This window comes from Schistocerca piceifrons, chromosome 11, assembly GCF_021461385.2.
Source record: "Schistocerca piceifrons isolate TAMUIC-IGC-003096 chromosome 11, iqSchPice1.1, whole genome shotgun sequence".
NCBI lineage: Eukaryota > Metazoa > Arthropoda > Insecta > Orthoptera > Acrididae > Schistocerca > Schistocerca piceifrons.
The window spans coordinates 4,291,511-4,316,510 of NC_060148.1; the positions used below are offsets into that span (position 1 = coordinate 4,291,511).

Sequence of the window (25,000 nt, forward strand, 5' to 3'; positions counted from 1 at the left end):
TTTAGAACATGAAAATCGGAGAAGTGGATTTTCCCCCATTTCGCCGTCCCGGCTCGGCGCGGCGCGCAATGTGAATGCACTACTCGTCGGCCTGAGCTGGCTAGGCACGAGCCGAGCCAGCACGCGTCAGCCCGGCCCGGCCCGGCAGGCAGTGTGAACGCAGTGCTGACTGGCCGGTCAGCAGCGCCTTGTGAAGGCCCCGTTAGAAGCAGCGGTGGCGCAGTGCGGCGACTACTGTGGGAAACTTGGGTTTTGAGTGAGGGGGATGATGGAGAGTGACAGGTGCGAGCGAGTACACGGTCCGGTTAAGCGGTCGTTCGGTTGACCGACGTTCTGATAATCGACGCTCTACTGTACTTCATAATTGCTCCATGAAAACCGTGACAAAGCTTGTGTTTCGAAGTACAGCCTCCAGGGAGAAGTGGTAGAAGGAAGTTGGGATAACAATGTACAACCAAGTTGATCTTTTGTGGCACAAGAAAACTTACACCACAGAAAGTGGGAGTTTCCACTTGCAACTGCAGTATGCCAGTAGCTGTCTCAACACTTGTGTTGCATGTGAATCCAGCTTTACTGTCAAGAACCCAGGCACTGTTAACAGTGTTATAGGGTGAATGTGTGAAAGTTGCAATGTTGTTCCTATTGCCTACTGATGCATAGTTTTTTTTATACATACTACTATGTGTGTACGCATATTGTTGTTTGACACAATTACATTAAATATCTAATGATTATGAAAATCTGCCGATAGCAGAGGAACTAGTAGCAGTTATTTTTGTTGCTTAGTGCTCCATTTCTGCCCATTTGAGGACAAAAATCTGCTAAGTCACCACATAGAAGAATATAATGATACTTTGAGGTGTAAATCTTCAGTTATTAGCCACCCACCTCCCTTTTCGGTAGTTCTGCAAAAATAATTAACACAGCGGCAGGCTGGAAGGGAAAAGTAGGCAACTTCATCTGTGAACTAGTGGTCTGCTACACAGAGAAATTTTACATTTTCTGAATAGTTTTCTGAGAATATTTGAAGTTCTAAACTTTCTTTCATGTTTTTCAGCTTTTGGGAGAAAGCACAAAATTATAGTATTTTGTGTATATGGAAGAGGAATAGTTTTGTGCTCTAATGCTAAAGTGACTTTGTTCAGTAAAACGCACATGGACCCAAAAAGATGAAGTAATTTTTGACCTAAATTTTCAGGGATATTAAAATCTAAACACCGCAGTAGTAGAAAAATGACTAACTTTGGAAACAGTGCTTAATTAACCAGTCCTAAAATGAGAATATTGATTCCTCAGCCCACTGCATATCCGTGCTGTGGGGACAGTGAAGACATCTAATTGCAGCACACGCAGTCATTTATACAGCCATTGTTCCCTGGGCACTGGGAGGAGACAAAATTCCGTTAGAACTATTGATAGCCTTGGGAGAGCCAACCATGACCAAACTCTTCCATGTGGTGGGCAAGATGTACGAGACAGACGAAATACCCTCAGACTTCAAGAAAACTATAATAATTCAAATTCTAAAGAAAGCAGGTGCTGAAAGGTTTGAAAAGTAATGAATTATCAGTTTAATAAGTCACAGTTGGAAAATACTAACACGAATTCTTTACAGACAAATGGAAAAACTGGTAGACGCTGACCTAGGCGAAGATCAGTTTGGATTCCGTAGAAATGTAGGAACATGTGAGGCAATACTGACCCCACGACTTACTGTAGAAGCTAGGTTAAGGGAAGGCAAACCTATGTCTATAGCATTTGCAGACTTAGAGGAAGCTTTTGGCAATGCTGACTGGAATACTCTCTTTAAAATTTTGAAGGTGGCAAGGGTAAAATACAAGGAGCAAAAGGTATGAAAGGGAAGCAGTGGTTGAGAAGGGAGTCAGATAGGCTTGTAGCCTATCCCCAACGTTATTCAGTCTGTACATTAGGAAAGCAGTAAAGGAACAAAAAAATTGGAGTAGGAATGAAAATCCAGGGAAAGAAATAAAAACCTTGAGGTTTGCCAATGACATTGTAATTCTGTCAGGGACAGCAAAGGACTTGGAAGAGCAGTTGAACGGAATGGACAGAGGCTTGAAAGCAAAATGAGGATAATGGAATGTAGTTCAATTAAATCAGTTGATACTGAGGGAATTAGATTAGGAAATGATTTGGGCAGTAAAATAACTGATGTTTGAAGTAGAGAGGATTTAAAATGTTGACTGGTGATAGCAAGGAAAGCGTTTCTGAAGAATCGAAATTTGTTAACGAGTTTAGATTTGTCAGCAACTGCTCTCTGAAAGTATTTGTATGGACTGTAGCCATGTATGGATGTGAAACATTGACGATAAACAGTTTAGACAAGAAGAGAAAGCAGCTTTCGAAATGTTATGCTACAGAAGAATGTTGAAGATTACATGATTAGATCACATAACTAATGAGGTGGTACTGAATAGAATTGGCGAGAAGAGGAATTTGTGGCACAAATTGACTAGAAGAAGGGATAAGTTGGTAGAACATTCTGAGGCATCAAGGGATCACCAATTTAGTACTGAAGGGAAGCATGGAGGGTAAAAATTGTAGAGGGAGACAGTGACAAATACATTAAGCAGATTGAGAATAATGTAGGTTGTAGTAATTACTCAGAGATGGGGAGGCTTGCACAGGATAGTGTAGCATGGAGAGCTGCATCAGACCAATCTTTGGACTGAAGAAAACAACAATGGGATGTAACAACTGACAGCAGTTTCAATTATGATAATATGGTAATTTAGGGATCTTAATGTATCAATTAATGAAGTATGTGATCTGGTGCATAAAATTCTGGCCTAAAGAAATGACAGATTGCAGTTTTATAAGCCCCGAGGCAATGTCTGCAAGTGAAGATGCAGCTATTTCTGAGATAGAATATCTTGTGAATTAACGAGTCTAACAGAATATGGAAAACATTATTTAGAAGTTGAACCACTAGTCCTTATACCTAATGTTATCACCGTGCCCAGGAATACGTTAGTTTGTTTTTCTTATGTTGTGTATTAGAATTTTCATCTTGGTTTAACTGAGGTCTCAGTAAAGCCACGACCAGTATTAGAATAAGCACATTGAAAATATTATCTTGAACAATGAATCAGAGGTAAATTATTTGATGTTTTGGAGAATCCGAACACCTCCCACATATATACTATTTAGAGAAAGTACAAAATTTGAGAAATACCCAAATGAGGAAAAAATCCAGATATTCTCAGGAGCTGAAGTCATAACAGATTGAATTGTTCCAGCTTGTTAGCCGGCCGCTGTGGCCAAGCGGTTCAATACGCTTCAGTCCGAAACCACGCTGCTGCTACGGTCGCAGGTTCGAATCCTGCCTCGGGCACGGATGTGTGTGATGTCCTTAGGTTAGTTAGCTTTAAGTAGTTCTATGTTGTAGGGGACTGATGACCTCAGAAGTTAAGTCCCATAGTGCTGAGAGACATATGAACCATATTTGTTGCAGTTTACTATCTCTCACTGGTTTTCCTAAGGCTGCCAGTAATTCAGAGGGGACGTCATCTACTCCAGTGCACTTACTTCAGCCTAGGTCTTCCAGTGCTCTGTGAAATTCTTGAGGTATCAAGGTTCCTCCTTCATGCTTACTTACTTCCTCTTTTGGGTTAACAATATTATCTTGTAGTTTTGTCTCCTGACATATACTGTGTATATATGCCCTGCACTGACCAGTCTTCCCCTCTTTGGCCGGTAATGGTTTGCCATCTGAGCTATTAATATTTATACAGATGCTTCTCTGTTCACAATTTTGGGATCTTTAAGATTTCTGTAGGTGTAATTTATCATTTCCCTAGACAAGCATGTTTCTACACAATTGCATCTGTCCTCTAGCCATTCCTTCTTAGTTGTTTTGCATTTTCTATCTTTTTTCCCCTTTCATGTGCTTTATTTCTGTGTTTTTCCTTTCGTGAATTAAATTCAGTACCCCCTGTGTTCAGTTATCCACTGTGTACTGCAAACACAAACCAGGTAGTCTCTGGCGCAGGCTCCTTTCTGTCTGTGGAGGTCATTCCCACTTTTTGCAGGCAATGTTTCTTCACATCTCCCTGTTTGCTACTGGTCTATACAAATACAATTTGTCACAGTCTACTGTAGTACATCGCATCACTTTGGTTACACGAGTATTGAGAGGTTTTACTGGGTCCGAGGTACAAGAGGACATTTTATTGACTTTATGTTCACTTTGTTAGAACAATTTATGTGCTTGCTGGTTGAGAATATGGCTCTCTTAAATATGTTGGTTGTGCTCCTTTTATAATATTCGGGATATATCAGTCGAATCTGATACAATTAAATTACCTGTAACTGTTAAAATTTCATTCCATTCTGAGTTGTTATTCAAGATTGACAGACCGGATGTTAAGTTTTACTACCGACTAGTTTGTGTGAGGTGAGATACAGTATTCTCCTCTCCAGTACCAGTTAGGCGTAGAGCTTTGTAGACATCTCAAGTATGTTGTATAGTTCGTTGTTGAGCTGTGTGTGTTTGACAGGAATCAAAATATTCTACAGGGACTTGTCTTATATCTAATATAATTTACTTGTATTGTGCAGTTTATTTGTAATGCAAATTGTATTATAAATGGAATTCATGCATGTGTGGTTTGAATAATTTACCAAGATGGAAAACTTTGGGAGATGTAACAATAGTGAAAGCATATACGGAGGCCGGTCGTGGGAGACCTCCTAATATCGTGTCGGACCTTTTGCCGAGCACAGTTGTAGCAACTCGAAGTGGCGTTGTCTCGACAAGTTGTTCAAAGTCCCCTGTGGAAATATTGAACCGTGCTGCCTCTATTGCTGTCCATTATTGTGAAAGTGTTTTTGTTGCTGGATTGTGCACGAACTGACCTCTCGATTAGATTCCATAAATCTCTGATGGGATTCCTACTGGACAGTTTGAATGGTCAAATTATTTCCTCGGATTGTCCATAACAATTGTAGCCTGATGACGTGATGCATTGTCATCCATAAAAATTCCACCATTGTTTGGGACTGTGAACAGGGTTACCACAAGTTCTGGAAATCAGGGAATTTCAAATGTCAGGAAAATGAGTTAAATCTGAAAAAAAATGGAAAATTTAGTTTTTTTCTCAGTAGATGAAATGATTTGTTTACTGAGATATCAAGCATTGTCACTGGCTGGGTGCCACTTCCCTTCTCCCAAGTTCTTACGGCTTCTCCCCTTCTTATCGCTCCCCTTGGCTTGCAATCAGTGCAGGCAGGGAAGCGTGAGGAGTGCTTCGTTTGGATCTGATTCTCAGAGACTGTTGACGCGGCAGCCAGAGATGGCGGTCGTGCGTGCACGACTTGTCTGAATGTGTGTGTGCTCTCGTTCCTGACAAAGTATATAGTCAAAAATTTAGTTGAGAGAGTGGGGTTGTCTTTTCTACTCGCCTCTCTGCAGCTCGGCAATCGTCTTTACGGTGAGTTCCCCCTATCCTCATTAGTACTGATTCTGAGTATTTGTGCAAGTTCTGCTGCACGGGTTGATCACTGCAGTCTCACTTCAACACGGTGTCTGTGACGTGTGAATAGTTGGTCACACGGGTGGACTTTGACGACGGGCCAAAACTGCAGGCCGTTTCTGCGGGTATCTCTAACGGATCGGGGCTGCCGCTCTGAAGCCCACCGTTTCCCCGTAATGTGCGAGCCCTGGCTGTCGGATCTGGTCTCACCGAACTACGCACAGGCTGGGTCTGTTCGTGTGTGGCATAATGTGGTGGATTTTCGCGGTTCATCCGTGGACCTAGAACTGCGGTGCTCCTCGGCAGGCCGGAGGCCGCGGGCGGTGGAGTTCGGGAATTGAGGCTCTCTCACCCCGAGTGCATTGTACAGTGCAGTGTTTCGTAGATATTTTATTTATTATAGTACATTTTGGCACCTCAAAAGTAGTTTAAATATTAGAAAATATGGATGGTAAGAAAAAGAAAATGTGGCAGTGACTGGAAGTTTGTATGCTATTTACTCATTTATTTCTCGAAAAAATCGCACAATCCCTGTAAAATAAGACATAACAGTGTGTAATAACTGACAATTGTTGGTTTACACAACTCTTCCCCATGTTACACACTTCTTTAGACACGTGAGGTTCTTTCTGAAATCAGTGAAGGTATTTTAAATCTATCTTGCAATTCCGAGGAAATGCGTATTTTTCTCACCAAATGTATTTCATGTTATTGAAATAAAATAAGTGGTCTTAATGAAACACACATACCATTTGGCTTGCTTTCTGCATCTAAAAGTAGTTCATTACAAAAGATTTTTATGTTAGTACTTAAGATTTTTGCAGGAGACATACAGAAGTCCTTAAACTTTTTGTCAACTTAGGTCTTTACTTACCATTGAGATCTCAGAATTTGTCAGGGGTAAATGCTAAAACTTGTGTGGAAGTCGGGGAAATATCAGGGAATTTCACTTGCGGCAACTCTGAAGTCCACAAATGGCTGCAATGATCTAAGTAGCCAAACATGAGTATTTTTAATGATCGGTTTCCATCTTATGAAAATACAGCCCACACCACTATGCAGCCACCACCAGGTTGCTCGGGTCCACGGCTTTGTGGGGTGTGTGCCACATTCGAAACCTACCATCAGCTTTTACCAACAGAAAGCTGGACCCATCTGACCAGGCTAGTCCGCCAGTCTAGGGTCCAACCGATACGGTCACAAGCCCAGCAGAAGTGCTGCAGGTGATGTCACGCTGTCAGCAAAGGAACTCGTGAGTACATAATTAGCATTTGCGTGCATACTGGTAGCATCACAAGCTTTTCTGAAGCCAATATCTGACAGTCCTTGCTGGAAACGGAAAGTTCCTGTAATTGTTGTGCCCTGCTCATTCGACTTTATAGCATCAAACTTTATTTCGTTCCGGATCCGAACACTAGGCTATATTTTGGATTCAGTGTTACTGCCTGACCTTTTGGCAAGTTGTAAGCACGTTTTCCACAGTAGTCGTGGTTGCTGAAACATTATTCGTGATAAATAATTGTAGGTAATCTTGAAGACAATTTTTAATAGGCCTACTTACTGTGGGGTAGAAGGGATACGGTAGTTTTCTTGTTATATTATATTTGGTCATTATTACAGTAGCCTACATTTAACATTACCTGATTTTTGTAATCTTTTTCGTTTGTTATCTGAGAGAGGTATTCCAGTTGTTCACTTGTGACATGCAAAAAGTTTGAAGACGTGACAAGAAGTACTAATACGACTTGCACTTTTTGCATGTCACAAGTAAACAACTGCTTAAGACTTTCATTCATCTCCCATAATACAGGTAAGTTAAATCGTTAGCATTATGCACTTCCAATACAAAACAAATGCTATACACTATATTTTTTTATTTACGTTACTTTCATTGCAATATGTCCAGTAAACGAATTTTAAAGGAGATAAATGCAAGTAACAAATAATTTTTACAGCCACTGTATCAAATTTTCCTGTGCTGTATGTAGTTGGCTACTACGAGTACATTATAGCTGTAAAGAAAGTCATTTAATGAATGATTTCGCCATATTGCCTTTGTCTTGTGTTTTTGATTCGGTGAGCGTGTACTCCACTATTCCACTACTGGCCATTCAAAAGTTCCGCGCGCAGTTTGGCAGAAACATGGCCGCCGTATCGTCCGGTTGGCCACTCTCTCCCTATAGAGACAGGCTCTCTAGCTCTGACTACCCCTCCACATTCAAAGTCTGTCAATTCCCATTGTATACAGTAATAAGACAATCAAATCATAGAAAGTTGACTGTGTACTGCATTAATAACACTCACTATTCGCAGTCTTTCTTCTTTCTTTCTCTACCGCCTTTATCCTGAATTGTGCGCAGGGTCGGCAGGGTTAAGTACGGATTTGGCACGGTTAAGGGGTGGCCGGATGCCCGCCCCCCCATCCCCTGCCGCCACCCCGTACCGCCCGGGACGGAATTAGTGGACCCCTGCTGTCTGGTTCTAGTGTAAATCGTGAAATAGTGTGAATGTTTCAAATGTCTGTGGGTCGTGTAACTGAGGTGGGACGTGGGGACTGGCCCGCTATTCACCTAGGAGGATGTGGAAAACCGCCTAAAAACCACATCCGGGCTGGCCGGCACACCGGCCGTGGTCATTAATCTGCAAGGCGGAGTCAATCCGGGGCCGGCGTGCCTACTCGAGCCCGGGAAGCAGCGAGTTAGCGCTCTCTGCTATCCTGGCGGGTAACACTCACTATTCGCAGTATGCCGACTAAATTTGAATGAGTGAACTGGACAGAAAGCTGCTACTGTTGTCTGCTCACTTCCGTTAAATAGCAGCCGTTTATGTGCTGTTGGCGGCTTAGTATTTACTTCATTACAGTGGTATTCATTGAAGTAAGTATGTACCTGTATCAGTAAACGGTCCTTTCCACAATACGTTGTTTCTGGTTGAGAAGGTTTACAGTGAACACTGCTACTTGCCGTGCAGCTAACAGAACTTTCCAGTCCCTGACTCTAGATATTTGGGTAATTTGTGTGAAGAGTGACGAGGCACGTATCTGGTGTTCGTCCGAACCGGTAGGTATTCCAAATTGCTTGCTTTGTGTGTGATGGGAGTGTGTCTGAGGTCTTTCTGCACAGTACATAACTGCACTGTGAACATTAGAAACAGGCACAGCCTCCGTGGAAATTGTCTTGCACTGTGATTTCGACCATCATTGTTAAGCAGAAACTTACTGTCAGTGGTACAGCATTATGGAGTAAACGTGATGGGAACAGAGATGTATCTAAGTTTGGAACAGCCTGTACAAAAGTGCTTGGTAAGGTTGTGCAGACTCCAGATCAGTGTAGACCTGCAATGCTGACCCATAAAATAGACTTGCTTAGCTCACAAGGAATGTTTCTGATTCTTAATTTCTTGACATATTGATTTACACGAAATACGATAAGCTGTTAATGTAACATTTATTTTCCGTGTCGACCCATTACGAATGGATGTGAAGAATGCTGTACGAGAGCCAGACAGTTAAGTTTCTACTCGGCGAATGAGTGTATGTTCTATGACAGGCCGTTCTTAAAGAATCTTTTCAAAAGATTTATAGGTGGATGTCATTACAGGATACTAAGGCCTGTGAGTTATGCCTACAGTCACACTGGAGACACCGTAACATTAGTCCTAGCAACCTCCACAACATTTTAAATTTGCTACGAACCCCATTACGACCGTCAGAGTTGCAATACTTTAGTTGCTCAATGTCATTTTGAGATTAACTGTTGACAGTGCATGCCCTGTGTCAAAAGTAAAACTAATGCATCAACACATCTGCAACTGTCAGTTTATTACTGGGTCCATTGCTTGCCACCATGTTGAAGTAATCGTGTCTTTTTTGGCCAGTCGTTTGAATTTTCACTGTTTTTGGCCGAGCTATTTTCTTTGTGTCAGTTTTATTTGCTTTGCTGTTTCCATTTCTTGTTTAATAACGTTCTGAACTGCTTGTGCCTTAAGCCGGAGAGTTATAAATGTTGAATATGGGGTGTACATTTACCTTTCTTGTACAACTGGAGGATTTTTAGATTTGTGGTGACAGTGGACTTTACAGTGGATTGTCATCTAGCTCCAGAATCATCAGGACCTGTGTAATTTGCTTTGTGACTTTAATTTTACTCGTACGAAGAATATCATATGTGGTGCAGGTAAAATTGAAGTGTAATCATCGTAAATAAAGTCGGTGGCTGTACCGAGTAGTGTGAAGTGACTGTATCGGAAGTTGGGCAGCTTTTAATGTGTCTTTTTCTTTTCCCATTCTAATTTCAGGTGCCAGAGTGTGGCAGAGAGGAAAGGGAACTCGATCGGTGCGGTGTCGGAGCTCCTCGTGTGGGGCACAGGTGCCGATGTTAGTGCTGTGTACCGGAGGCGGTAAAATAGAGGCACACGGTGTAATACTGGCTGCCAGAAACCCTGTTGTCACAGCTGTGCTGGTGTGGCATGACACAGCAGAAACTGCCAGTGACTGTGTCCACATACTGGACATAGAGACCACCGTTGTGAACCACCTTGTCCGTTACGTGTCTGTGGTACAACTATTGGCAGCTGCAGACAAATATGACCCCCATCTCCTAAAGGAGCCTCGTAAAGACAGGTTGGTACAGGAACTGACACTGGAGGAGTTAAGATTGAAACAAACCTTCAGTTTGATAAAGAAATCAAACGGCATAATCCTGGCACATTGGATCAGTGAACACAGCTGTCTGTTAAAAATTTACAGCGATTGGCAGAAATTTTATTTCCACCCGATTTCGTCTCGGTAAATATGAAATGCCAACTACCTTTAGTGCATCATAATATTTGAGGGCTTAGAAGTAAAATTAATGAACTACTTATGTGCATTTATGAATTAGTCATCAAACCCAGTTTTTTATTTATTTGTTCATTTTCTGTCCATATAACAGTTTTCGGACATTGTCAAGAAAATTTAGATTACATTACACATATACAGTAAAATATTTACATTCTTTCATAACAACATATCGATCAGACACATGTCTGTACACATTATTTTTCAAAAGGGCGTGACAAGTAGATTCTTCTATAGTGTAACACAATTTAGCTTATATTTATAATAGTACAGTACACATAATACAGTGTATAATCACATTCTTTCATACCACTGATAGATCGGATACATTTTCCATATACACTGTTTTCCAAGATGGCACTACAACTTAGTCCTCTATCGAGTAAAAACACTTCATAATTGCTTCAGTCTACTCTTTAGCGTATTTAGATTTACTTTCTTGAGTTCACAGGGTAGTACATTGTAGAAAATTGCTCCCATTCTGTGTGGGCTGTGGTCAGTTGCCCTTTTTTTGGTCACAATTCTATGAAAATTTTCCCTTTCCTGTGTATCATAGTTGTGTACATTACTGTTTCTCATATTAAATTCGGGATTTTGTTTCACGAACATGACTGACTGCAGTATATACATATAGTACACCGTAAGAATTTTATATTTTCTAAAGATGTCTCTACAAGGCTCTCTCTTCTTTACCTTGGCTACCATTCTTACTTCCTTTTTTGTAATCTAAAAAGTCTATCTATATGGACTGCTGATGCCCCACCCCATATCTCAATACCATACTGAAGGTGCGGATGAATTAACCCAAAATATATTTGCCTTAAGGTATCATGGTCCAAGAAGGCTGAGACCCGTTTCAGTAGATACGTTTCTACTGATTTTCTTGCAAATATTATCTACATGGTCTTTCCATGATAAGTGTTCATCAACAACGATGCCCAAAAATTTATGTGAATTTGCATATGCAAGACCCAATGGGGATGTAAATACAATATCAGTTATGGCAGCATTATAACTGTGGATGAACTTCATTATTACTGTTTTGTCTTTATTTACAAGAAGCTCTTTTGCTGTAAGGTATGTGGACAGAGTATTGAAACTGATCTCGCTACTGTTAGCTGCAGACTGCATATCACTGCCCCAGCTGATAAAGGATACGGCATCGGCATAGCTTACAATCGTGCAATTTTGGGGTTCAAATAATTTATTTACATATACGAGGACCAGAAAAGGCCCTCGTATGCTTCCTCGAGGCACGCCACATTGAAGTGAAGTGTCCCGAAGTTTGATTTGGTTGTTGGGAGCTGATCATTATTTTGATAAGTTAGCTTTACACACTGTTGCCTGTCTTTCATATAGGAGGTAAGTAGTTTCAAGGCTAGTCCTCTCAACCCGTACTCTTCTAGTTTACACAGAAGAACGGTATGATTCACAGTATCAAAGGCTTTACTCATATTTAGGAAAGTGCCTATCGCCTTGTTGATATAATCTGCCTCTCTGAACATCGTGTGACCACTGGTATAGATATGTTAAACCTTACAGAATTTAAGTTAGCCTCCTACTTCTGTAGACAAAAGATGGAGAAAGGGGGAGTTGCCACATTTGTTAAAAAGTTTTAAATTTAAGAATATTGATGTTAATAAATTTTGCTTAGAGCAGCACTTAGAAGCATGTGCAACAGAGATAGAATTTCATAATATGTCCTTTATAATAGTAGCCATATACAGAGTACCTTCATGGAATTCAACCTGTTTATAGATGGTCTTAAAGATTTATTATCTCATCTAAAATTGAAAAGCAAAGAACTTGTGGTTGCTGGTGATTTTAATATAGGTGTTCTGAAAAACACTGTCAGTGAACAGTTACCGAAATCAGTTACATTGTAATTCATTTTAATTTCTACTGTAAATTTCCCAACTAGGGTATACAAATGTTCTAAGACTGCCATTGATAATATATTTATAGACAATTCTAGCCAACTAAGCCACATTACAAAACCTGTAGTAAATGGGATATCTGACCATGACATACTACATATAACATTAAATTTTGAAAATTGTCAGGGTAAAACATCTATCAGAACTGAGTACAGAAGGCCAATAAAACAGTCAAAAACTGAGAAATTTAAGAGATTGCTCAAAGAAATTAATTTGATGGATGGGAAATACAAAACATTCATTAATAAAGTTAGCACCTTATTTGAAAATTTTCTCCTGAAGGTAACTCAAATTAAGCAGAAGTCTACTGTGGATCACACAAGGATAAAGATATGAGAGACAAAAAGCAAACTCTGATACGTAGGGACATCTTTGATACTAGCATTATAGCTTATTACAAAAATTACTGCAAAATACTGAAGGTTATCCCGAAATCTAAACACCTGCATTATGAGAAGAAGATAAATATATCCAGCAATAAAATAAAAACAATATGGGATATATTTAAGTCAGAGACAGGTAGAACCAGAAATGAGGAGGAACAAATAGCCCTAAAAACAAATGAAACTCTGGTAACAAACGCATGTTGTGTTGCAAACCATCTATACAAGTATTTTGTCTCTGTTACTGATAGCATGGGGTTGTCAGGTTCAGTAAATAATGCAAAGGAATACGAGACCAGTGCACACAAGCAATCTCAGTAAAATGGAATTGACACTTACTTCACCCAAAGAAATAGAATCCATCAGAAAGTCTTTGAAATCAGAGCATTCTAGTGGTTATGATAACATATTAACAAAGTTAATAAGTGCATTCATGTGAGCTTAGTCGTATCTTAAGTTATTTGTGTAATCAATCACTTATCACAGGAACATTCCAGAATGGCTTAAATATGCTGAAGTTATACCTCTCCACAAGAAAGTGGACAAAGAAATGCCGTCAAATGACTGACTGATCTCACTTTTGCCAGCTTTTTCAAAAGACTTTGAAAAGGTTATGTTAAAGTGTCTACTTAAGCACCTTAGAGAAAATAACACACTGTCAGCCACAGTTTGGGTTTCTTAAGGGTTCTGATATTGAGAAAGCTATTTACACTTACAACAAAAATGTCCTTAGTTCATTGGACAACAAATTAGAGGCAACTGGCATATTCTGTGACCTGTCAAAGGCATTTGACTGTGTGAATCGCAGCATTCTCTTAAGTAAATTAAAATATTATGGCGTCACTGGTAGTGCTGCAAAGTGGTTTCAGTCATATCTTACTAATAGAAAACAAAGGGTGTCATTACTTCAGCAGTAGGCAATCAGACATCATCTGACTGGTAAGAAATTACATGTGGTGTTCTGCAAGGTTCCATACTAGGTCCACTACTGTTCTTGTGTATATCAATGACCTGTCATCTGTTACATTACCAGATGCCAAGTTTGTCTTATTTGCAGATGATACAAACATTGCAATAAATAGTAAATCAAATATAAATTTAGAAAGGGCAGCTAATCAAAATTTTACTGACGTTAATAAGTGGTTCATAGCCAGTTCACTGTCATTAAACTTCGAAAAGACCCCCTATATGCAGTTAAGAACTTGCAAGAGATTTCCTTCTGGTGTGTGTGTAAAATATGACGACATGGAAATAGAAGTTGAGAGTGTGAAATTCTTGGGATTACAACTTGATAATAAATTCAGTTGGTAGCAACATACTAACGAACTGCTAAAGCGCCTAAACAAGTCTGTGTTTGCAATGTGAATGATGTCAGACATAAGAGTTATAAATATAAAAAATTGGCATATTTTGCTTATTTTCGCTCCATTATGTCATATGTTATCAAATTCTGGGGTAACTCCACAAACAGAGAAAAAATTTTTAGAGTACAGGAGTGTATAATAAGAGTAATTAGTTGTGTAAATACAAGAGCATCATGTTGAAACCTATTCAAAGAATTGGGCATATTAACCACAGCTTCTCAGTATATTTATACCTTAATGAAGTTTGTTGTAAATAATATATCACTTTTTCCAACCAACTGCTCAGTTCACAGCATAAATACGATGAATAAGAACAATATACACAAAGATTTAAAATCACTTACTCTTGCCCAGAAAGGAGTCCAGTATTCAGCAACGCGTATTTTCAGTAAGTTACCAGCAACCATAAAGAGTTTAGTTTCAGACAAGGCACCACGTAAACATAATTTAAAAGAACTTTTGGTGGCCAACTCCTCCTCATCTACCCACAAGTTTCTCAACAAGTGCAGTAGACCATTTTAATGAAAATCTATTATACTTTAATTTTGGACAATACTTGTTTGTAGTAGCCAAGTAACTATCTACTGTGTGAATGATGGATGTATGGAAAGCAGATGTAAGTCTTAAGTCTGTAAATAGTGGAAGTTTAATTTTAAATCTTGTACATAATCTGACTGTTCTTAACTGAGGATCACTGAAATGAATAATTTATTTAAATTTTTGACTGTACGTATTAAACCTGCAAATATGAGAAGTTTAAATTTAATTCATGTACATAACTTTACTGTTTATTGACTGAGGATCATTAAAATTAATGAAACTCAAGTTTTTCTAATTACACTTTTGTAATGTGTTTATCTGACATGTTCCACACCCAGGAGGATTCCCTCTTTTATGGGTCTACGGAATGAACAATTAATGTAATCTGATCTGATCTCGCAGGACTCTCTGGATGCGTGGAGGATGAAAGACTGGTCAGAAGGGGTGGCTAGCTGCCCACAGATTGTGGCAGAGGTGTTACAGTTAGTGGAAACAAAAATCAGGTTAGCATAAAGTTCTACTTTCCTGTCTCCTTGTAAGTAGCACCTCTCTAACACTTCTGTTAAGTAATAGTTTGATACAAGATTGAGGCTTCCTTCCATCGATATTTTACTAATGTAAATCTCACACGTCTCGCACGATCCATAAATTCCCTCTATAATGGACCTCTTTCTCTGGGGGACAAATATTAATTATTATCAGTAGTAGTATATTAAGCTACAAATTATAATTTTAAACCTTTGTGGTCTCCCTGGTGTGCCTAGTCAACCACAAGTCCCCGTCAAGGTGTTCACTCTAACAGAGTACATACAGGGTTGAAGACATGGAGAAAGATACGTATCATCACAATTTGAATTTAGAGTAATATAACTTTCTTACCTTTATTGGTCGGTGTTGCACGTCGTCCAGTGACGAATCTCGCCATCCGCTGTTTGTCAAATCAATTTGAGGTCCAGGGTGTGTATTCTGCTACGTAAGAACTGACACATAGTTAAACTTCCAACTTTTATTTTATAAATGCTGATCGTGACGATATTCAATAATTTTCAGTGTAACAGCTTTTCCAATACATCATTTTGTTCCCTCTATCCTTGACATTCTCAAAGTAAGTGTATTAAGACGTCTCGACACCAACTACCCATTGTCTCTACACCTGTCAACCACCGGCTCCCGTTCAGAGCTTACAAACTGTGCAGTACTGCCAGCCTCAGTTGTATATCGATATTTTACACATTGCACGTATACATATATGAAAAACATAGTATGAAAAATTAAGAGTTTATAATATAGTTCTGTGGCAATATACCTTATTATTGTCCTCATATTAACAGTTTTGTCACTGGACTCGCATTCGGGAAGACGACGGTTCAATCCCATGTCCGGCCATCCTGATTTAGGTTTTCTGTGATTTCCCTAAATCACTCCAGGTAAATGCTGTAATGGTTCCTCTAAAAGGGCACGGCTGACTTCCTTCCCCATCCTTCCTTAATCCGATAAGACCGATGACCTCGCTGTCTGGTCTCCTTCCCCCCCCAAAAAAAACAACAACAGTTTTGTAACAAAATATTATTTCACTTTATGTTTACATAATCAAAGTACACTTGCTCCTTCAAGTTGATTGACAGCACCACACATCTCGCCAGCCGGTGGTATCGGTAGTTTCAGTAGTCCGTTACGTTACACCTCGTGGAGCTCGCCACTCTTTAGCGGGTTCGTGCTTGGTTACCAGTGGGCCCCAGCCTTTGCAGCATCTTTTCCCTTCCATTCTGCATGTCTGTCCTCTTGTTGTTCCTTGTCCCCTCCTTTGGGGAACATGTCTGGGGTGTTTATGAGAATGTTCCTCATTGTCCGTACCTGACATAAGCGCAGTCTCACCACTGTTTTTCGTTCCCTTTTCCTTTCTTCGTTCACCTTCTATCCTTCCTCCGCTTCAGTGTTTGAGGCTCCGCTTTTTCTTCTTCCTCCCTGTGCAATCCTGAAGTCTGACACGTAACAGGTGATCGCATAATGTGTAATTCCAAATCCTGGGTTGACTGGTGGGGTTCACATGTAGCAGGGTGTATACGACCCGGGAGATCCGGGCTAAACCCGGGAAATTTTTCATCTGGGAAAAACCCGGGAATTTTTTGTTCTTTCAGTTTTCAGTTAAATTTTTGTAATTTTGGCTGGTATGAATCGATACTCTAACAAAGGATATTGCTGTATCCCGCTACTCCAGAATAATACTGCAACAATAAACGTGAATGAGAAAAAAAGGGAAATGAAACATAAATTGCAAAGGAAACGTGCCATATACAACAAAACACAGTGCTCATATGAGCGTTTGCCAACAGCAAAATGTGTCAAAGGCTTTAGGAAGTTTATGCAATGCTTCATAACAAATTGCCTCCGACGAGGTGACGTCACGACTGTTTACATTAGATTCGTTTTAGCAGTTAAGAGTGGGCTCCGTGCGCACCTGCAGTTGAGTGGCGTACGAGTAGCACCTTCTCCCGTTTCTGGCTACAGAAATGTGGCTGTCAGCTGTGTAAGCAGTTGCAGCGAGCAGCTAGATGCTACTGGCAAAAATTTTACTGCCGCGCCCAACCTGCCAGATTCACGCACGCGCAGCGGGCCCAGCTCTGTGGGAGGGAGGGGGTGGGGGACGCCAAATTCATATTGTGGAGGAGAACAACTTGTTTCACAAAGCGCCTAGCATCCAGCACACGTTGGTCTATCGATTTACTCGTTTGATTTTGAAGCGCATCCCTGTCGGTTTTTGAATACTCTGTAAGTTGATTTCTGACTGAATCGTATGCCGCGTGGGGTAGCCTTGCGGTCTCAGGCGATATGTCGAGGTTTGCACGGAAAACGCGTGGTACGAACACGTAATTACACCTAACCCAAGAATAATCGGGGATAACTAAACTGGTGATTCTGGTAGGCTTAGTGAAGTTCACCGGCGAATAAGTTTTGACAATGACAGGAATAGTTCCAGAATTAGTGATGACAAGATTGTTTGTTAGAACGAGGGAGGAGAAGAAACGGGGACACCACACAAATTAGGAAAGAATATGGCAATTCCAAATTCGTATAAAAATCTCTTACTACTACTTTTCGATCTCGCGCTCGAGAAACTGGAGCGTATAAATGAAATACGAAACTATTTTTTGCTTGTCGTAGGCGTAATAGGCATTTTATGTCGGTCTTCGTGAATTATATTCTGCGTATTTTATGTCGGTCTTCGTGAATTATATTCTGCGTATTTTATGTCGGTCTTCGTGAATTATATTCTGCTGTGTTATAAAAATTACCATTTGTGCCAAAACAGTCTTGTTTGTTTGGTGTGTGTTACAATTTCTGCAGTGTTAGAAAGGCCTATTTTGTTTTACGTAGCAGACTGTGACAAAAGAGATGTAATCAGATCGAGAAACCACACCAGTCTCGGGTACTATTTGTGTTAACAGGTTACGCAATATTAGACGACGATATTTTGATTTTTCATGTAGCAAAGCGTTTGACGAACTTTGATGGGGTAATAGATTCTGTCACACAAAGGAAAGCACGGCGTGTAAAGCTGTAGCAAGATTAGAGAGGAAAAAATGCTAGGAGCTCCCACACTCCTTTCAGGCTCCACGCACACCTATTCCCATTTGGATCTCTCCTCCTGCACGGCCCAGCTTGCCCGTCATCACGAGTGGTCCATTCGCTCTGACAGGTACTCGAACAACACATTTCTCGTGTGCTACCCATTTGCTGACTCCTACCCCACCTACGCGCACACCCAAATGGCAGCTTTCTGAGGCCAACTGGAGACTTTATTCCTCGCTGGCGACATTCGACAAACCACATTTCTCCAGTTGTGATGACCAGGTAGAATATTGTGCAAACGTTATCCTTACCACTGCAGAATGTTCCATTCCTCACACTTTTTCTTTACTGCTCCGTGTCCCAGTGCCTCAGTGGACTGAGGCATGTCGCATTGTAATTCGTGCGCGAAGACGTGCTCTCCTCATTTTTAACCTTTTAAGTGGGCATGACAGATATATCTGTCCGTACTCTGCTATTGCACAGTGGGTTCGACAGATACATCGGTCCACTGCGTTCTGTGGCTAGTAGCTAGTGGGCATGACGAGTTATTGGCTTGCTGTTGTCACCGTGGTATTAGTTGAGCTTCGTCCACTAGATGGCAGCTCTTGTCATGCAACGCAGCGTGTTCTAGGCTAGTTATAACATTGTCCACCCGAGCACCCGTCGAGAAAATGCGTCCTGTGAAGCAGCCGCAAAAGCGTGCCTTTTTCGCCAGTGTTTACCGCAGCGTTAGTGAGTGATCTTTTGCAATGGTGGAAAGAAGTCGTTTATCAGATTCTAGTGAAAGTACTTCAATTCAGAAATATCTGACGACGAGACACTATTGCAGCAGACAGTACGTAGTGAATTTGTGCGTGCTACTTCAGTTTGTATTCAATATTTGTTCAGTGGTAATAGTGGTGCAGTTGTGCCTCTAAAACAAAACGATGTGATGAGTTGTTCTATGTGTTTTGTGGATGATGCTTTGTGCACAATGATAGCTGAACAGACAGACTTGTATGCAGAACAGTTCATAGCTTCTCATCCCAATATTGGCAGAATACTACACGCGATGAGGTAAAAACATTTATGGGAATGCTTGCAGTTCAAGGAATTCTTCACAAACCAGACCACAAAATGTACTTTTCAAAGAGGGAATCAGTTGACACACCTTTCTTCAGGAAAGTGATGAGTTAAAAGTGGTTTCATATTCTATTGAAATTCCTCCACTTTGCTGACAATACCTCATATGATCCACTAGGCACTATCAGCAGAAAAGTATTCAAAATTCACCCCAATATGGAGCATCTCTGGCGTAAATTCAGATCAGTTTACATGCCAGAAAGGAACTTAGCCGTTGGCGAATCGTTGATGCTCTGGAATGGACGGCTCGGATGGAAGCAATATATTCCTTCAAAGAGTAGCAGATTTGGCATCAAATTGTACGAACTCTGTAAAAGCATTTCTGGGTATTGTACTGGTTGTTACCTATCTCGTTTCTAGATAACTGAATGATGTGGAATCTTATGCGGTATATTGTGGTAGGACCACATTCGCACCACGTGTTTGTAATTGATAATAATACGAGTAGTTCCAGCACAATTTCAGCAAGGCTTATTTATTAGTAGCTGCTGAAAGATTACACACTGCAGATCTCGTTTGTCTAGGGGTTTTGTCTGCAAAACATTACTCTAACAAGCATGGCCTGGGTTTTCTTCTTGTTTGAAATAAACACTACCAGATTCGAATTACTTTCGGCTAAAATAATATTTATTCGTACTCTTTGTTTAGTAACTACAATATTTTCACTTCGAACATTGATACCCTAAAAATGCATTATACTGTACTGGTCACGTAAACACGTCCATCGCCCGCCAATACCAACAAAGAAGTGCCGGGCAAGCCAACATGTGCCCGGAAGTTGCAGACATTCCTGCATTCCAGATTCTTTGGTCTTCTGACCTTAATAAACTCCAAAGACACACATAAATAAATACATATAAATATACAACATTTAACATCACAAACAAATCCATTATTTATCATAAAAGAAAATATTAATAAATAAATAAATTAAACTCATTGTATGGTAACATAATGAAGTTATCTTAACTCTCTACTGTGGGCATCGTACTTTTTGCATGAGATAAACTTTATCTCTGACAGTTAATTACATTACAATAGCCCACCAGGACTTACAAGTGTACCTTGGTCCACTTGTCAGTCCGATACAGAAATTGCATCATTGTCTTGTATACAACTTTTTATCACAACTGTAGTAAACTGATTATTCTTTCATCAACCCTTGACTTCCTCCTTTGTCTCACAACATATATTACATACATACATATGTCAATTTGTTGCCCAGAAATTTACTATAAAATAATACTAAAGTTAAAACATTTTCTCATATTAGAACAAACATAGTACCAACTCCTATATCATCAGTGAGGTTGCAAAAGTATTTCAATTCAACAACACTATTCTCTCATGAGCCTTGTAAATTATGTGATATCAAAATTAAGAGACAAAATAAGCCAACAAATTATCTGTGTTGTGTTATAAACAGAGCTGAATAAAAACAGTTATGGTGAGCACGATGTAAAACAAAAGCACACTTGCATATACAAGAAAATATATTCTATTAACTATACAATTTTTTTAAGCATTATGGTCTATTTAAGTGAATGAACAAGATTTCAAAATTTATGAGATTTGCTATTCTCAAACTGTGAGGGTTGGTGACATGTCTTGTCTCCTAGCGTCAGTAAAATAAAATCCCTTATTTATCAAGTTTACATATTTTTCAATTCATTAAATACTGTAAAAATTACTTTAAAAAACACATAGGAATCATGAAATCTAATCTTTTTTTTTTTTACTTCCAGTAAAATTCTTTCCAGCTAAAGGCATGTTTTTTAGGCTCAGTTTGCTCTTTTCTCAATATACGGCTTCAAAGAAACAACATTCCTAAGACCAAACAGCTTTCTTGACTTGGGATATACTAATCGGTACGCATTTGGATGGGGGTTCTCAATAATCTCAAATGGCCCAATGTAAATGTCAAAGAACTTCCTGAGTTCTGCTGTTAGTAACTTTGATCGTTCGTGGGATTTCACTAAGACATGGTCACCTACTCTGAATGTGGTAGCCTTTATTTTCCTATTATGTCTGTTTTTCCTAGCTGCACCTAGTTTCTTCATGGTTTTCTTTACAATCTCTTCACGTTCTTTCATTGATATTAAGCTACATTGTGGAAAGTCTATTAATTCAGAAATAAGATTTGCTGGTCTGAGATGAAACATAATTTCATATGGTGAAAACCCAGTAGAGCTATGCTGCAAGCTGTTCATGATATCCTCGAAGTTGTTTACATGGTTGGACCAACTAGGGTGTTTGTGACTACAATACGTCCTACAAAGTCTCCCTATTTCTCTCATGTACCTTTCTGCAGGGTTTGAAGATGGGTTGTACACGGGTATCAAGATATGTTTTGTGTTAGTTTTTTCCATGAATGCTTTCCAGTTTTTTGAAAGAAATTGTGAACCATTATCCGATAGTATAGCTTTAGGTTTCCCTACACTCTTGAAGTAATCTCTCTCAATTTTTGTAATGATCTCTTTACTTGTAGCTTTTCGCACAGAATAAAGTTTAATTAGTTTGGAAAATACATCAACCATGACGAATATAAAACAATGGCCACCTTTGCTTTTAGGTAAAGGTCCATAAAAGTCTACAGCTACTAAATCTAATGGCTTATCTGGAATGATGTTCTGCATTTCTCCCTGACATGTTCTGTTGCTTACTTTTACTCTTTGACATTTGTCACATGTTGATATTTCATTCCTCACCTTCTTTACCATGTTATAAAAGTAGATATTTTCTTGTAACTTTTTTACACATTTCTGTATTCCACAGTGACCATAACTCTCATGGGTGTACTTTATTAATTTGTCTGCCTCACACTCTGGCCAACATAGCTTCCAATTGTCAGAGCCCACATCTGTTCTTCTAAAGAGTGTTCCCTTAAAGACCTTATAGTACTTGTCAAGTTTATCATACCCTCTTTTGCCTAAACAGTCCTTAACCAATTTCCAATTAGGATCGTTATTCTGTCCCCTCCTGATGTTATTGCAAAGTGTCTTTATGAGCTTTTCATCTTGGATTCCCTTCATGTATCTTATTTTAAATTCCTTTTCTTCCTCTTGATCAAACATTTCCTGATCTCCTCCTACTGGTAACCTGGATAAAGCATCAGCTACTGCATTTTCTGATCCCTTAATATACACAATTTCATAATCAAACTGTTGCATGAACATTGCCCACCTGGTTAATCTACTGTGATATAGTCTACACTCCTGCAAGTAACTTAAAGCTTTGTGGTCTGAATAGACTTTTATCTTGTGTCCTAACAGGTATGTTTTAAATTTTGTAAACGCCCAGTGTACTGCGAGTAATTCTTTTTCTGTGACAGTGTATGTTCTCTCATGTTTAAGTAACATTCTGATGGCAAATGCAATGGTGCAATGAAGATTTTTTCCATTCACAACTTTCTCCTGAAATAGTTCTGCTCCTAGTCCATAATCACTACTGTCAGTGTGAAGACAAAATGGCAAACTAAAATCTGGTCTGTTAAAAGACTGTTCTTACAAAGTTCATTCTTAATTTTATCGAATGCTTTCTGGCACTCTTCAGACCAATTCCATGGAGTATTTTTTCTAAGTAAGTTGCTTAAACATGTTACATTAAGGCATTGTCCATTTACATATTTTTGATAGAATCCACAGAGTCCATAGAAAGACTTTAATTGTTTCCGGTTTCTAGGTGATGGAAAGTTTACGATAGATTTTATTTTCTCCGGATCTGCACTTATCCCTTCCTTAGTAATGACATGACCTAAAAATTTGAGTTCTGACACACCAAATTTACATTTTTTTCAGTTTTAATGTCATACCACCTCTTCTGAGTTTCTCACACACCTTTTTCAATAACTTCACATGATCCTCCCAACTTTGATTTGAAACTAATATATCGTCTACATAAATTGTTAATTCTGACACAACTTCTTGGCCAAGAACATAGTCTAGTGCCCTTATAAATTCGGCGACTGACGAGTTTAATCCGAAAGGCACTACACAATACTGGTAACATCTCCCATTGTATAAGAAAGCAGTGTACTTTCTAGAACTAATTGCAAGAGGTACTGGATGAAAACCTGATGTTAGGTCAAGGCTTGACATAATTTGGATATTTTTAAATTTATATAACAACTCATCGATGTTCTCTGGGTGGTCAGTTTCTCTGTATAAACATTTGTTTAACTGTCTGGAATCTAGTACTAATCTGACTTGTCCATTAGGTTTATTTACAGTGACTAAGGGATTATTATAAGGGCTTATACTCCTCTCAATGATTTCACACACTTCCATCTTTTGCAATTCTTTCTCCACTGCTACCCTTTTCGAGATTGGAATACTGTATGGTTTTGTAAAGAAAGGTTCATGTGGCTTCAACTGTAAAGTACATTGGTATCCAATTACTTTACCTGGTATATTGCTAAATACATCACTATGTTCCCACAAACATAATTTCAAATCTTGTTTTTGGTTCTCAGTTAGTTCTCTAGCCTCGGCTACTTTTTCATTTACCAACTTTTCAAACTCTATCTCGTCTGTATCAAAATCTGTGAGATGGCTTTCAATGTACTTACCTTCTTTTGTAACTTCAATACTGTTCACAGTCTTATTCATACAAAACACATTTGATTGAAGAAGTTTCGTAGTGATGACTTCACCACTTGGTAGAGTCATCATTAATTTCTGTCCTGCCCAATCAAATGCTGCACTTACTTTTGTTATCCAAGACATGCCTAGGATAAAATCCTCTGTGAGATCAGGAATGACGAGACACCCATGTGACCATGATACTCCTTCAATTTCAAAAGTAATAAAAGCCTGACTCCTGATTGATTTACTGTACTTCCCGGTAGCACCTCTTATTTTAATTCCTACCACAGGTAACTCGACATAATCCTTATTAGTTTTCAGTTTTTTACTTAATGATTCTGATATCCCAGATACTTGACTTCCTGTGTCCACTAAACACTTTCCTTCCCATGATCCTATCTGCACATCAATAAACGGACTGCTTACATCAAAGTCAAATTTTTTGTTAATATTCTCATGTAATAAGTCATCTTCAATTTCACTGAATCCATATCCCTTTCCAGTATCCTTACCTGTATCATTACTACCAGAGTTATATGCTGTTATTACCGTAATTGCATTTTCTTTGGCCTGATTACTATTCCTGAATATTTCATTGATCCAACTACATTCATTTGTGCTATTGTGTGTCTCTCCTTTATATTTCTCTCTTAACATTTGTGCAATGTGATACTTAATTCTATGCCACCAGTCTGGATACAAAGTTTCACATATATCAAGTGTTACCTTTCTGAAATTTTCATCATCCTTAATGGCACTACTGTTAATCCATAAGTTAAACAAAAATTGCTCACTATCTGACATTTCATCATTTACTCCCCTAATGCTGTTAAGATTACCTGCTGTCAATTCCTTCTCATTTTTCTTCCATGTATTAAGATCAAATAACTCATTGGCTGAAATTCTGGCATCCTTATCATTGAAATTGTCAACTGTGTTCATGTGTACCTCGCTAATTTCATTACTATCCTCTTTTATATTAGTAATCCCTAAAGCTTCCAACTCCTCACTTACACCAATAAAACATCTATCTTCACTACTGTCCTCAATCTCCTTTTCTTCCCAATCAACATCACAAAAATTATCATCTTTATCCTCTGCACTCTTACCTTCAGTATGCAGATACACATTTAAATCATCCTTACTAGGTGCTCTTTTCATTCCTAGTC

At 39.2% G+C, this 25,000-nt stretch overlaps 1 protein-coding gene across 2 annotated transcripts in view; it reads left to right on the forward strand.

Moving 5' to 3' along the window:
- Nucleotides 1-25,000, forward strand: part of LOC124720507 — a 112,358-nt gene that overhangs the window by 12,992 nt on the left and 74,366 nt on the right. The window contains exons 2-3 of one of the 2 annotated variants that reach the window (XM_047245864.1): nt 9,792-10,116; nt 14,895-14,989. In XM_047245864.1, coding sequence (XP_047101820.1) covers nt 9,792-10,116; nt 14,895-14,940 — 371 coding nt within the window. In that variant the 3' untranslated portion in view covers nt 14,941-14,989. Of the gene's footprint in view, nt 1-9,791; nt 10,117-14,894; nt 14,990-25,000 lie in introns of those variants that run through there. The other variant, XM_047245865.1, reaches the window with a different exon arrangement.